General features: G+C 40.7%; 1 protein-coding gene across 11 annotated transcripts in view; it reads left to right on the forward strand.

Annotated features, from left to right (window-relative positions):
* The window catches only part of ppip5k1a (diphosphoinositol pentakisphosphate kinase 1a), a 254,160-nt gene that overhangs the window by 185,181 nt on the left and 53,053 nt on the right, over window positions 1-15,926 (forward strand). For 7 of the 11 annotated variants that reach the window (XR_009507178.1, XM_059945947.1, XM_059945943.1 and 4 more), the window contains 2 exons: window positions 8,202-8,327; window positions 14,682-14,744. The exons of 2 other annotated variants lie outside the window; for them this stretch is intronic. Coding sequence is in view for 8 of the 9 variants with exons in the window: in XM_059945947.1 (XP_059801930.1) it covers window positions 8,202-8,327; window positions 14,682-14,744 (189 nt within the window). In the remaining variant the exon portion in view is untranslated. The remainder of the gene's footprint in view (window positions 1-8,201; window positions 8,328-14,681; window positions 14,745-15,926) is intronic. 2 more of the 11 variants (XM_059945945.1, XM_059945946.1) reach the window with 1 other exon arrangement.

The following is a 15,926-nucleotide window of genomic DNA, read 5'->3' on the forward strand; positions in this document are numbered from 1 at the left end:
ACAATAAATCGTCTTGACTGTTGAATTCAGCTGAGTGCTGGACCAGCAAGTGAGATTGTGAAATGGCTATTTTCACTTCCCTTCGAGGGCATTTAGAAGAGATTTTGGAAGAGGTAATCAGGAGTTCTGTGGCATCTGTAGTCCATAATCTGCACCTTGCTTCTTCACCTATTCCCATGTATTCTTCATTTTCCCCTCCCCCACCCGCCCACCTGGTCTCACCTATCACCTGGCAGCTTCTACTCCTTCCCCTCCCCTACTATTTTATTCCAGCTCCTGCCCCCTTCCTTTCCATATTGGTGAAAGGTCAAGGCCCCAAACATTGACTGTTTCCTCCATAGATCTTGCCTGACCTACTGAGTTCCTCCACTATCCCCAACATTACAATCTGGCCAGACTTGTTCCCTGGATTCTGCTCCCCCTCACTCCCCTTCTTATCAGTTGTTAGAATGAGCAGTGTAGCTGACCTACTGAATAGACATAACTTTACTGCAGCCAATTGGAACATTCATTGCTTACCCAAACTGAGGTTTAACCTCGGTCTACTCACATAGATAGATGGAGCTATCTTAAACGTGCATCTGCTATTCACATTTACCTGACTTTCTCCACAGAGAGGGAACTGTATGAGGGTTCGGATTTGTTCTCTGTGAATTTTATTTTCCATCCCATTTTATCTTCCAATAAGATGTAGTTTTCTTTCCTGCAGTTACAACCAAACCTTGTGAAAATAAAATACAGATCGCTGCCAAACCTCTTGCTTGTTATGCAGCTGCCAAATTGGAATGCAAAGCCTTGTTTAAGGTTTGGCACTGCCTCTGCATCCTTCAGGGAATTTAACCTATACAGAGTGAATTACAAGATAGAAGAGAAGTATTGTGTAGTGCTCTTTAGGCTCTTTGTTCTGAAGGATTTCTGGATAAATACATCGTTTGCAGTGGGAAGAGGCTCGGGCCCTTGTGGTCCTATTCATAGAACAGCATTCAGTGGTCAAAGAATCGCATGCCAACAAAAGCTCAGTTGGTATAGACTCTGCCAGTGTCCTGCCGAGCGCTCCAAGTGACTTGGCTGTAGATCCTGTGGTTCCAAGTTACAAAAACAATCCGGCACACTTCGGCAGCAGCTCACTGGGTTGGCGTGTCCTGTGCTCTGTAAAAAGAGCAAGTTCATTCTTTGCAGATTCCACTGTTTACTCTCTGTATGCAAGTCCGGATCACTAGTGTCAATTAGCCATCTGCAACATTGCACAGTAGCTAAACCCATTCTCAGTGATTCCGCTTGGTATGCATACTTGTCTGCTTTCTAGCAAGTCTCACTACATTCGGTGACCGGGAGCAAAGCAACTGGCTGCCTTCCGCAGTGTGGGGTACTCAGGCTGGTTTAGTATCTCTAGCTTCTTGAACGGTAGAGTTCAGAGTTCAATGCCAGTGTTTGGGGTCCCATCATTAGCAAGTCTGGAGTTGGAGGCCTAGCTCTTGGGCACTCATCAGCAAAATCTGGGATCGATATCCGAAGTTTAATCAGAAGTCGAGGTCCAGTGTCTGTGAGTCCAAGTCCACTGGATGCTGGAGACCAAAAGTAGCCTGTCTTAGCGTGTGCGTGCGTGCACGTGCCTGTGCTCTGAATGGGTTGTGTGTGTGTGTATATAAGAGGAATGGGTTTGGTTTGCTGCTGTTTTGTTCTGTTCTGTTTTGTTGAGTTCCGTGTTGTGATTGGCATGTTATGTTGGCATTGGATTGCGTGGCAGCACTTGCGGGCTACCCCAGCACATCTTTGGGTCTGCCGGTTGTGAATGTAAGGAAGCATTTCACTATAAGTTTTGAAGTACAGTATCACATATCTAGCTAAGGTACCTCAGACTTTTGCACAGTACTGTATTTGTCAACGTGGAGTGGAGAGTGGGTTTGTAAGTCTGGCAGGAGCAAAGGATGTTGGGAATGATGTAGGCGGAGTGCCGTGGGAGGGATGTTGGACAGCTGGTACAGAAGGAGTGCCAGGGTGGCACGGGTACAGACTCACCCAGCCCTGAGACACCAAGCAAGGTCATTCGATTCCAAACAATTGGTTTACAGAATGTCTGTCTGGTGTTTCCCATTCCCTCCTCTCTCCCTTCCCCTTTTCCCAAATATGATTGCTCTCTCACTGCCCCCTTCCCACTCTCAGTCTACAATAGAGATCCATATCAGAATCAGGTTTATCATCAGACCAATTTGTCATGAAATTTGTATTTTTTTTTGTTGGAACAGTACCATGTAATACAGAAAGTTATTGTGGAAAAAGTCTTAGGCACCCTAGCTATATATAAGTGACAGTTTTGCACAGTACTGTAAATGTGATAAATAAATCTGAATCTGTCTGTCTGATGAGCCCAAGCTCAAACAAGTGATTGGTCTTAGGATCTATCTCCCTTCTAACCAGTTGCTTTTTGATGGGCAGGTTTTGCTGTATTGAAGGGAAGTTTCATCCTTGGTCACTCTCAGTGAGTGTGCATCTGGTAATTTAATAGATTAACCCTGAGCACACCCACTAGTTCCTGCATATTTCTGTATCAATACATTCACATTTATTAATTTATCACGTACTTTGAAACATACAGTAAAATATGTTGTTTGTGTGAGCAACCAACATGCTCAAGGATGTGCTGGGCAGCTCGCAAATGTTGCCATACATTACGGCGCCAACATATCGTGCACAATGTTCAATAGGACAACACAAGCAACAAGAACAATGGAACAAGACAGCAACAGCAAAACAAGCCCATTTTCCACTGACAGACCTCCAAACCCAGGACAAGCCACCTTCAGCCCTTGGTCCCAGACTCTCAGACATTTGGAAAGGTTGCAGATAATTTTTTTTAAATAATATGAAAACACTGATTTTTGAATGATTAATCACTTTGTTGTGCATTGTCCAGCAAAGAAGCAATTCATTCTGGTAAAAGAAATATGCAAAAAGTGCTGATATTTGAAATTACGAAATTGTAAGTTCCACTTTTGAACTTTGTTTTAAAATTTAAGCACTGGTTTAAGGGATTTTCTTCGATGTGCTATTAACAAAATGAAAGGCAACAGTGATTCAAAGCAGAATCAATTTTCATTTTGGCATTGCATAGCTATCTGTTATATCCTTCGTGGATTTTTTCAGGAGAGGGCATAAACCACAATAATTATTTTATTTTGTAATACATCACAGTAACAGGCCCTTCCAGCCCAACATGGATGTAACTGGGCAAGCCTATAGGTGCTGCCAGTTACACCCAAATGACCAGTTCACCTGCTAACCCATGAATGTGGGAAAAAACGAGAGCATTCGGAGGAAAGCTATGCAGTCATAAAATGAATATACAGACTCCTTACAGTGGTGAAATAGACCTAGGTTGCTTGCATTGTAATAGTGTTAATGTGAACTGCTACACTGCCAAGCTACTCCAATTTTCTCGTTTCCCTTGGTGAATGAATAGAATTGTAATTTATATGTTTTGCCTGTTTCCTTTACCATTTTCATTCCTTTCACTGGACTGTTTTTCAACAGTTTATTGTTTACTCTGCTACTTCACCTGAGTGACATTTTTCAACTGTGAACCAGCCTGGTAATTTTAGCAGACTCATCAAATTTAGCTTGTTAAAATTCACTGTCTGGGATCTTTGGGTTGCTTGTGAGCTGTTCTAGAGGCTGTGTTGTTATTCTTCTTGGGTCCATCATTCCAACTGGAGCACAGATATCGGGGAGACAGCGAGTGGGAATAAAAGGAGTCTTTTCTGTTTGGCCGCTGGTGACCAGCGGTGTTCCTCAGGGATCAGTATTGGGACCACTGCTTTTCAAATTGTTTGTCAATAATTTGGCTGATGGAATTCATGGCTTTGTGGCAAAGCTTGTGGGATGATACGAAGATAGGTGGAGGGGTAGGTAGTGCTGAGGAAGCGATGTGATTGCAGCAGGACTTAGACAAATTGGAAGAATGGACAGAAAAGTGGCAGATGGAATACAGTGTTGGGAAATGTATGATAATGCATTTTGGTAAAAGGAACAATAGTGCAGACTATTGGGGAGATCTAAATGGGGAGAAGGTTCAATCAAACATCAGAGGTGCAGAGGAAAATAGGAGTCCTTGTGCAAGACTCCCAGAAGGTTAATTTACAGACAAGAGAAAATCTGCAGGTGCTGGAAATCCAAGCAACACACACAAAATACTAGAGGAACTCAGCATGCCAGGCAGCATCTATGGAAAAAAAAGTACATTAGATGTTTCGAGCCAAGACTCTCCAGTAGGACTGGAGTTTTTTTTTTCTCCAGTCTTGCCAAAGGGTTTTGGCCCAGAAAGTTGACAGTACTTTTTTCCATAGATGCTGCTGGGCTTGCTGAGTTCCTCCAGCATTTTGTGTGTGTTGCTAAGTTAATTTACAGGTTGAGTCTGTGGTAAAGAAGGCAAATGCAATGTTGGCATTTATTTCAAAGGGAATAGAATATAAAAGCAAAGAGATAATGTTGAGGCTTTATAAGTCATTAATCAGGACGGACTTGGGTACAGTTTTGGGCCCCATATCTCAATAAGAATGTGTTACATTGGAGAGGGTCCAGAGGGGGTTCATGAGGATGATTCCAGGAAAGAAGTGTTAACGTGTGAGGAGTGTTTGGCAGCTTTGGACCTGTACTCTCTGGAATTTAGAAGAATGCAGAGGGATCTCTTTGAAACTTACCAAATGTTGAAAGGACTAAATGGGTAGATGTGGAAAGGATGTTCTTATGATGGGGGTATCCAGAACTAGAGAGCACAGCTTCAAAATTGAGGGGCGACCTTTTAGAACAAAGGTAAGGAAGAATTTTTTTTAGCCAGAGAGTAATGAATCTGTGGAATGCTCTGGCACAGATTGTGGTGGATGCAAAGTTTGTGGGTATATTCAAGGTAGAGGTTGATAGCTTCCTGATCGGTCACGGATCAAAGGATATGGCTAGAAGGCAGGTGAATGGGGTTGAGTGGGATCCGGGATTTTACGGTTCTATAGGCTGCTGACAGCAGCTTGCCAGAGTCCTGTCCTGGGCCAGTAGGTCTTGCAAGGTGTAGCTCATTGAAGATCCTTCTCCCAGGGTTGATGTGTTTGGAGCTCCTGTTGGTGTTTCTGTAGCTCTGGCTTTTTATGGGATGCAGGTTGTTAGACCCATGCTCAACCCTCCTTCTTCTGAAGCTGGACTTGGGACTGTCCACGGCAAGGTTCTGCAGTAGCAGAAAGTAAATGAAAATAACTTGTGCTTTAGAAGGTGAGAATCTTTAGATAATGACCAGAAGCTTCCGGTCAAGATGGAGCTGAGCTGTTGTTTCTGTCAAGGTTGTAGTTTAGACTTGGTTATCTTTTGGTTCATAGGGATGGTTTTGGGAACAGAGGTTTAGGGGTCAGGTTAGGGTTTAGGAACAGGAAATTGGAGGAGTTAGAGTTCAGGCCAATGTCCAGACCTCCACTCTGCATTCAAAGGCCAGTGACGTGGATGTGCAAGGAAGGTTATCCGTGGACAATTTAGGCTGGCATGCAATGTGGATGAAGACTAATGAGGGCGAGGGCTAGTGGTAGGCCCCCATGGCAGCAGGTCCTGGGATTATAGGCCTGTGTGGGTAGGAGGCACAAGGGCCAGTGACCCTGTAGTCAACAAGTCTGGAGTTTGAGGCCTGGAGCTCTGGATCCTGTCATCAGCTAATTCTGGGATAGATACCAAAAATCTAAACCTGGAGATCAATTGAAAATCTGGAAGTCGAGGCCTGCTGAGCAAAACCTAGGATCTGTAAGTCTACAGTCAGTCCAATGACTGTGACTGCTAGAGGTCTAGAGGCGGCCTTTCATGTGGTTGGAAGACTGACTGTATGTGAGTGGGTGGGAGGGTGGTTTGTTCTGCCGTTGTTCTGTTGCTGCTTGTGTCGTTCTGCTGAACATTGTGGGCATGCTATATTCGAACTGGAATGCGGGCTACCCTCAGCACATCCTAAGGTTGCGTTAGTTTTTAACACACAATATTTTTCATTGTGTGTTTCAATGTATTTGTGATGAAGAAATAAATTTAAATCTGATATTGTAGCTAAGGCTTGTATTGCATCCAATTAGTGACTGACCAACTGCACTTCTGTTTTACGTATATTTCGATATCTTCCTCTTACACGCATTGGATGAGCTTCTCAGTCAAGTTTGTTAATTCAAATCATCCATGAGTATATCCCAAGAATGTAATGCTGTTTGTTTTAATAAAACACAAAGCTATAACCTTTTGCAAAGCCACAAATATTATATCACACTTTAAGAAAGGAGGGGAACAAAAGAAAATAGGCCAAGTGGAATCCATTTTGCAGGTAATAGCAGGGAATTTAGAAAATCATAAGAAAATAAAGGAACGTTGACATGGTTTTATGAAAGGGGTATTGAGTATGACAAATTTGCAGGAATCCTTTGAGGACATAATGAACAGTATAGAGATTTCAAAAGGTGACCTGCAAACTGACCAAGATGAGCAAATACCGTATGCAGTTGGGGTAAAATATTGTCATGGATAGAGGAATGCTTCAATAATAGGAAACAATTGAGAAAAATGGATCATGTTTGGATTAGCAGTCAGCAGTCAGTGCCACAAGATTGATGCTGTTTGCAAGCTATAGTAACGACAATAAAGAAAGAACTGAAATTTTCTGATGACACAAAATAGGTGACTCAGCAACTTGTGGGGAGGGCATGAAGAGCCTGATCAATTATAAATGGGTTAATGTGGATGGACTATAATATAGAAAAATGTGCAATTATCCACTTTGGAAGGAAGATTGAAAAATAATTTTTACTTAAGTGAAGAGAGACTACAGTATGTCACTATACAGAAGGATTTTGGGGTATAGTACAAGAAACATGCAATTACAGCTAGTATTTGTGGAATGTTGGCCTCTAATGCAAAGCTGCAGAGTATAAAGATAGGGCAGTTTTGTTGCAGCTCTATAGGGGTATTGGTGACACGCTGCATATAGATTTGGTCTCCAAATTGAAGGAAAGGAGGAATGCAGAGAAGAATCTTGGGATGAAAGGGTTGATTAGATTCAATCCGTCCTGGCTGTATTGAATAATGGAGCCAGTTTCAACCACCTGTGTGTCATGTTTTATGACCCACTTTTGTAATTTATGATTTTTTTGGAAATGTTCAGGGCAAGGTATATAATGGAAAGAGAAACAAGGTTAGGGTTATCCTTGGTTCTCTTAGGGTCAACTTAGTTATGCTTCATTTGGCAAAGAAGATATTCACCAGGTTTCCCAGTTCTTGCTGGAAATGTTTGTCTGGGGACAGACACCGGTTGTGATGTCCTAATGGCTGAATAATTACATGATGCCTCCTTACTACTAAAACACCTGAAGCCTGCTGAGCTTCAGTGAGATTGATGGTGATTGTGTGGTGGGCGTGGGGGGTGGGGAAGGTTGTTTGCTCGTGTAAAGTTACAAATCTGCACTGATTTGATAAAACAATGGAACCAGCTGAATGGCTTTCCCCCTAGTTCTGCCTAGTCCAAGGATCTGCCAAATGACTTGAAATTCTTGTCATTTCAAGTGGCTGCAAAGGGTTGTAGATTCAATCAGCTCCATCACACACTCAGCCTTCCCCACCAAAAAGGACACCTTCAAGAGGAAGCACTTCAAGAAGGCAGCATCCATCATTAAAGAGCCTCACCATTCGAGACGTGCCTCTTCTTAACACTACCATCGATGTGGAGCCTGAAAACTTACTGCTGTCAGATTTCTGAACAGTCCATGAATCCATGAACACTTGCTTATTACTCCATATATTTGCATGTAATTTATTTTGTGATTTATGTCTTTGAGCTCTACTGCTACAGCAAAACAAGAAATTTCGAATCATATAAGATAGAAATGTTAAACATAATTTATAACTGTGCTTCTATATTTGAGCTCTAATTAGAGAATATACTTTGTAAGGCATTCATAGATACCAGCAAGAGTTACAGTTGGAGATTTTTATGTTCAGATTCCTAAATATAATGAAATTATTTTCATTCCAGTTTTAATGTGATCCCTAACTTCTCTGGTTGAAGTTCTGAATTGTTTCTAAAAGTCATTGTGAGAATTATCTCCTACTTATCCTGTTTAGTGCAACTTACAAATGCATGTAGCATGAGGGATTGTTACTAAACCATTTCCTTTGACCTAACACCTAACCATCTCGTGCAGGTTCCCAGTGTGCTGGTTTGTTCAGTACTACAGTACTTGGTGGCTCCTCTAGTGCCCCTAATCTCCAAGACTACGCCCGCTCGCACCGCAGAAAAAGTGGCTCCAGTTACTTTTCTCTGAAGGATGGTAGGTTGATAAAGAATTGTTTTCAATTTGCTGCTTCCGGAGAGGCCGGACTACTGCTGACTTAGTGCTCTTATTTCAATTGAACCATTCAATAAGAATGTTACTATTGTGGGGCTTTTTTTCCAAAAATCATTACTTTCATTCAAAACAACTAACTCCTGAATGATGGTAGTGCATGTTTGTGTTGTGTTAATATCTGGACACAATTGTGGTCGTTTGTTCTGGTTCTGTCAAGTCCTTTGGTCTACCACTTCAATGGAGATACTTCCAAGTTAATTGTTATTGAGTGGTGTGGTATTGTGGGACAAAAGGTACATCAATCTTGTGTGCTACTTTTGCGAAGCACTAGCTCAGTTACAGTGAATTTGGCAACATCTCCAATAAAGTGGCAGATAGAGGGATTTAATAAAACCAGAACAAACTGTCCTACAGTGATATCAGACAAAGTGCCTCCCAGACAGTATCCTTCTGCACCTGCTACTGGGTGGGGAAAATGCCTTTAGAATTCAGGAGTTAAAAGTTCCAGTAAAATATCTGCAGCCATTTGAGCATTATCTTACCTCTAATATACTGTTAAGAAAGAGATCTTAAATGTTATTCATGTAATATTTATTGTCAACACGTGCATTTATTCGATTGGAAACATTTTGATGGTGTGATGAAGCTGGAACTAAATAGATAGTTAACTCTGTAAGAACTATCATTTGTTGGCTGTGCTTTGCTGTAATACAGTGACACAAGTCACATGCCTTTACATATATTAGAAATTTGCTCTGCTGTTTTGGGGTGCAACATGCAGCATAAAGCAACAACATTCAACAGTTTTAAAGTATATAAAATAAAGTTAGAGGTCGAAGTACCAGTATAGAATAAAATGTGCATAAATACATACTAATGTACTTGCACTATAGATAGCATTATAAAAAATGGTTTAAAGTGTTTACAGTGCAGTAGATAGAGGAGGTGAGAGGGCTAACTAGAATGACTGATCAGATTAACTGCCTGGGGGTAGTAACTTTTAAGATGGTGTGAAGTTTTTATTTTAATAGCCCAATAGAAATTTCCAGAGGGGAGCTTTTGGAAAAGGCAGCTTGCTGGGTGGATAGAGACACAAGGTGAGTGGAATGCTCTTCAAGTTAGATAGCCTCAGCTGGAGTGTGGGGAATGCCATCAGATGCCCTCCTCCTGCTGATTGTTGCCCAGTGTTTGCTGTGCGAATATTTTTCCAACTTGTCCTTGCTATCTGCACTGAAGTTGATGACTGTCCAATTGCTCATGGCTCTACACCCCAAAAAGAGGAAATCTAGAATTGGGACTCTCAGAATGATGTAGTTGGTAAGTTATCAGATGAGGGGTGTATTTGGATTAGAACATAGAGTAGTACAGGCCCTTTGTCCCATGATGTTGTGCTGATATTTTAACTTATTTCACAATCAGTCTAACCTTTCCCTCCCTACATAGCCCATACTGTCAATTTTTCTTTCATTCACATGCCTATCTGAATGTCTTTTAAATGTACCTAATGTATCAGCCTCAACCACCACCTCTGGCAGTGCATTCCAAGCATTTACCACTCTCCATGTTTTTTAAAAAAAGCTACCTCTGATATCTGTTCTGAACTTTCCTCCACTCACTTAAAAGGATGTTCTCTGGTACTAGCCAATGCTGTCTTGGGAGAAAGGTGCTGGCTGTCCACTTTCTGCCTCTTATATAATTTTATGCACCTCTACCAAGACACCTCTAATAATCCTTTGCTCCAAAGAGAAAATTACTGACTACTTACTTGAGTTTGATAAAATAGGGTCTATTAACTTCCAAATGAGAAATCTGTTTCATGTCAACAGATACAATCCAATTTGATTAATTTGTCAGAGGCAGTGAGTTTCACACAGGGATGAAAGCAATCAGGCAATCACTATGTTAATAGTGGGGCAGGACATAGTGACATCTATACTGTCTCTTCCATTGAAAGAAATATGATTCTCTATGAAAATATTAATAACAGTGCAGATATTAATGTCAGTCTGTTCTTGCCACTGGTACCTGTGAAGTGTGATTAGGAGTTGACAATTCAGTTATATTGCTAGCTTTTACTTTCTGCTTGGGAATAGTTGAACTATTCAACTTGTGTTTGGATGGTGGAAGAGGTATTTTACTTAGTTTTCTGATGTCTGCTTAATTTTTTAATTGAGTAGAGAACAATTGAACAGAGAGCATTGAAAGTTACAGGGAGAAAGCAGGAGAATGGTGTTGCAAAATTGAGTAAGTCCTGAGATCCATAACGAATGCGGTGATTGGGATATGGACATCACAAGCATGGGCAGCTTTAGTTAGTTATTAATTTATAGATTGGTCTCACTGCGGTGTAGTCCAGCCTTGTATTTTTCCTGGTAGTAATAGGCACTCTGCTGATTTGAGTCTTTTGTTAATTACAGTGTGGAAACATTTGATAAAGTACCTGCCATGGTTCTATTGGCTTGCATTAATTTAGTCATATGTACCTAGATGTGGGTATATCTAGGGCTGGCTGGTAGTATAATGGCATCAGCACCGGACTTCAAGGCTGGGTCCCAGCCTGGATCGCAGCAGTATCTGCGCAGTAGAAAGGCCTGGCAATCTACTTCTGTATCTTGCCACAAAAACCCTATGGACAACTACACAATCCATAGGGTCGCCATGAGTCGATGATGACTCAACGGCACTCAACAGCAACAACCTAGATGCAGAAAAGAAGCAACTCCTGTTCCACTTTCACAAATCAGCTTTGTAACACTTAGTCTCTTTTGTGATTCGTCTCCTGAATCCTTAGTCTTTCCACCACCAAGCAGACTTACTTAACCAGGGAAACTGCAATCCTTCAAGAGGGCATCTCACTACCACAAGTTCATGGACATTTGGTGATGGACAACATGTGCTGGCAATGTCTACATCACAAAAATCATCATCATGTCTGCAGTTAGAATACTGTACCAGTCTGGATCAATACAGCACCAACACTTGAAGTTTGGCGCTGTTCAGTACACAGCAGCCAATTTGCTCAATCACCCTCATGTGTGATAATTTTTGTGTGTACTTTCTAGAAGGTGTACTCCAGCAATTTAACAAGATTGTTTCAAGAGATTCCTTCTGTTAAGCAAGAAAGAGACAGACTCCTGAGGCGTTCACCACCTGCAGTTTTCTATCCAAATTTTGATTTGTTGCTCCTGGAAATATTTTGGCATTCTTTCATTGCCTGGCCTCAGCCCTGAAACTCCCTACTTAATGGCACAGTGGAGGTATCTTCACAACTGAGGTTGCAAGAATTCAAGAAAGACTGGATGACTTTAGTTATGTGGTAGATAGGCTCAGTTTGTTTTCCCTGGCGAGCAGGTGTCTGAGGGGTGGTGACCTGATTAGAAGCATCTATATAAACCATTCTTAAGGTGGTTAATCAGAATCTTTTTCAGTGGTCGGTGTATCAAAAACAAGGGGATATAAGTTTAAGGTGAGATAGAGTTTTAGAAGCAGATTGAGGGGGAAAAAATTGTACAGAGTGGTTGATATCTATCTAGGATGTGCTATCAAAGGTGATGATAGAGTCATATACAATCACTGTTTGAAAGACGTTTAGATGGGCACTTGAATAGGCAAGGTGTTGAAGGAGAAGGACCTAATGTAGGTGAATGGGGCAAGTAGAAATGGGCAAAAGGTTGGCATTGATATGGTGGGCCAAAGAGCCTGTTCCCGGCTGTCCAACTCAATGACTCCATCTTTCAATTGTGCCCTCTATTATAAGAATATATAAAAAACCATTAAGTTTCAGTAATTTTGCTATTGTTGCTTTAGCTTAGTTTGTAAGAACCATTAATTTATTGATGTAATGGTACACTCAGGCTGAAGCTGTCTGAGCCGCTGTAAATTAATACAATATGTAGTAGAACAGACTAAATGCAGACAACGATATGTTGTTACCATTGGCAAAAAATCTGCTGGCTCTTACTCATATTTTTCTCTTGATAATTAAATTGTCATTGCTGCTTTGGTGCCTGAAGAAGAGTTTGATCTTTCATTCTGTCATGGTATTTATTTTGCTTTCATCCTTATCTTGAGTCTCTTCCTTGTGCTCTGCAAGGAGTGCAGACTATTCAGATTGTCCATGTCCAGTTTTATCAGCAATATGACAATTTTATTTGAAGTAGTTAACAAAGAAAACAGCTCTGGTCATCAGCAGAAATTCCACTGTAAATAACTGGTTTTAGGTGGGTGTTCAGCTGGCAAATTCCAGAACTAGCTCTACCCTTTCCCACAGCTGTGGACTTATTGAAACCATACCTTCGGGGCTTGTCTGTCTCTAGCATCCTAGCCCTCTCAACAATTGCATGGTAACTAATTATATTGTAAATCCATATTTTTAAATGTAATAGTTTGACTTCTGAGTTTGTAATATTGCAGTCTATGCAGCTACATCCTTTTTTTGCTAGCTTCCATAAAACTCTAAAGGAACGCTTTCTTTTTAATTTTCTTTTTAGGATTTGTTTTTGGATGCATTTAGTAGTTGATTTTTAAAGAGCTTTATTACTTTGGCAGGTGGTTCTTTTGTATTCAGAGACCTGAGAATTAATCCAAGTTGACTTCAATTTGTCATCAGAAGCAAAAAAACAAATAATATTAATGTGAATTGATTCACTGACCAGAACACTGACTGAATTTTCCATTCTGAGGGGACATATTGAAAAATTGGCTTGAATTTGCAAATGTTTGAAAGATTTTATACCATTAATCCAATCTCTATCAGGCTCTGTCTGGGACAAAGATTTTAAGACTGATTGATGTAAAAGATGTACTCAGGAGGTCAGGTTAGATGATTAGTTCAGTGAGTTGCACTTAATCCTTTGTCTACATAAAGTTGGCTGGTCATATCTTCAGGATTTCAGGCATTAAACTTGGTTTTAACAGCTTGGAAAGGATTGGTTTCTTGTCTTCTCACTCCTCATACTGGAAGCTTTTTTATTATATCTGTTTGTCTTTCTTGGGCATGAACCCAGGGGTTATGGAGCACAATGATGAATCACCTCTATTGTACTTCTCCTCTTTCTTGAGGTGTCTACATTTGCACCTAATGTTGTCCCTTGGACAAAGATAACCTTGAAATAGGTGCTGAGCAAAAGGACAATATGACACAACTCAGCTCAATTCATCAACAATCTGATTGCTATGTCTTCTTTTGAGTTGTTTGTTTCTGCATCACCTTACTGATTCTGTTATCTTGGAAACATAACTGAATTAATAGTTAATAAAAAAAATATGAGAACAAATTTATTGTTTTTATTCTCTTACTCATTTGTGCTTTATTTCATTCCCTGGTAGATGTGAGTGATAGCTAATAAGATGGTTCCGAAGTGTATTGGAGTCCTTTGTAAGCTGTGAAGAATGGAATTTTGTTCTCAGATGGAGTGGGAGAAAAGTCACTGAGGCCTGCTTGTGCCAGGATTGAAAATACCTCCTGGTTTCCTGTCCACTGCCTCATCTCCCAGATGTGCATAAAGTTGTAACATCACACTTACCATTGTGATGTTGCCACTTCAAAGCAACAATACGGATGAGTGAGGCATAGTATATGCCTCCTATTACCCTTTGAGTGATAGTTTGGTACACAACTCCAAATGCATACTTTTGTTTTCTCTTCTCCCATGAGATGAATGTTTAGTTGTTGATCAGCAATAGGTCAGATGAGCATGTCTAATTTCATTTCTGCTTCCTTGAAGACAGAAATAAAACTGCCTGGGGTAGGGCTGTTGCCCAGAGGTGATTCATTTTTGTCAACATAAGGGTACTTTTTGGCTGAATATAGAGTTGTGAACAGTTACCAAAGATATGATAAATCTGTTGATTTCCAACATTATCGATGGTCCTGTCAACACCACAAAGAACACTGACTCTTTGTTGATTCTGGCAGTTTAAGATATCTAATTTTCTCCTTTCAAAGCTGCGATTGTTTTGAAGTTTACCCCAATTTAGGATGATGCCTTTTGTTTCTCAAACTAACCTCTTTTGCTGAAATGGTCACATTAGATGATGTATGTGGTTCGTTGGATGGTCAATGAGAAATTCACTACTGAACCCCCCCCCCCCCCCAAAGCATGTCATCCCTGATTACTGATCACCAGAGAGTTGCAGCCTGCATTCACGACCTACTCCTCTCTCCTGACAGCACAACAAAGGGAGAGTGTTGTAGCAGGATGCTTGGGTGTGGGGGATAAAGAGGGTTGGGGTTGCATTTTCTTTCAATCGGTTATCACCCTCTCATGTTATGTAGGAAGTTCTGTGTTAAAACTGAAGTGTTAGTTTTAACTTCAGTCCTTTTTGTTTCCTCAGAAATGTTATCTATGCCAGCCGTTAAAAGATTTTCTGTCTCGTTTGCAAAGCATCCGACTAATGGTATGTTTGCTTCTTTTCAATTATCCTTTACAGTCTTAACTTTTTGACTTTTTGTTTTTGCATGTTTCTTAAATGCACTTGTGCTTTTTTAAAAAATAAATCTTTTAATATCCACTGCAATCTTTCTCAATTTCCCCTTTTCTCCTTTTTTATATTTTTTTTCACTATATCAGCACTATCACACTAAAATCTTTTGATATGATTCCGTGATCTTTCTTTCCAAGAAGAGTTCCACACCTTTTTAACTTTTGTGTTGGTGACTTTTTCATCTGATAAATCTCCATCAGTTTGGATGTCTGTCAATCATTCCATTTCACTTTTCACTGGTGACTATTTGCACCTTTTGATTTTACTCCACTGTCAAGTTAACCATCGGAGAACTTCAGTATTTTCTTGCAGGTTTTGGGATGTGCCGCTTTTCTATCAAGTGGGTCATTTGGTGCTCAAGGTCACCAGACAGGCTGGTGTACTTGCTAGGAGAACGCTGTACTCTAGCTTGCTGTGCTCAAGTCTTGGAACTTTTCTATCACAATCCAAATGGTCAAACCACAGAGACCAGATGATTTTGAATAAGCAAATCTCAGCCAATATGCAATCAACTAAAGAAGGTGTGGGCAGAGGGGAGAGTAAGTGCGGCAGTGGGGGAGAACAGTGGTCCTCTACCTCACATCATGGTGCCAGTTGTATAGTACAGAAAATACACGACTAGGCATTTGGTGCCAGGGTTAACTGCTCACTATGTTCATGGCTGCAAGTAGGCTGAATGCTGTCCTGTGCAATAAGTTTTGTGATTCTGTCAGGACGTTGGAATCAGGAGGGTGATTCATTCCATGTGGTGCAGTGCCTTCAGAAAAAGTGTGACTTGAAAAACTTAAATCAGTTTTGCATCAAACTAACAAGCACTTCAAGTGAAGAAATGAAACTCAGCAATGCACTCAACTGTAACTCAGGTTATTTGCTTTCATCCATTTACAACAGGTAGTAAATATTGTTTCCTGCCCACAGCCAAGTCTCCATAAGTGAAGGATGTTGACCAGAATATTTATTAGAACATCATGTATTTTTTTATGAATGTGATCAATTTGTAAACCTCACACCAAATTCAAGGTGGAGCCCATTATTGTCTTCTCATTAGTCACCAAGTACCTTTTCACAATCTGAGGTTTTCTAGCTGCAGAGTTC

Source organism: Hypanus sabinus, chromosome 21 (assembly GCF_030144855.1).
Source record: "Hypanus sabinus isolate sHypSab1 chromosome 21, sHypSab1.hap1, whole genome shotgun sequence".
NCBI classification, from domain to species: domain Eukaryota; kingdom Metazoa; phylum Chordata; class Chondrichthyes; order Myliobatiformes; family Dasyatidae; genus Hypanus; species Hypanus sabinus.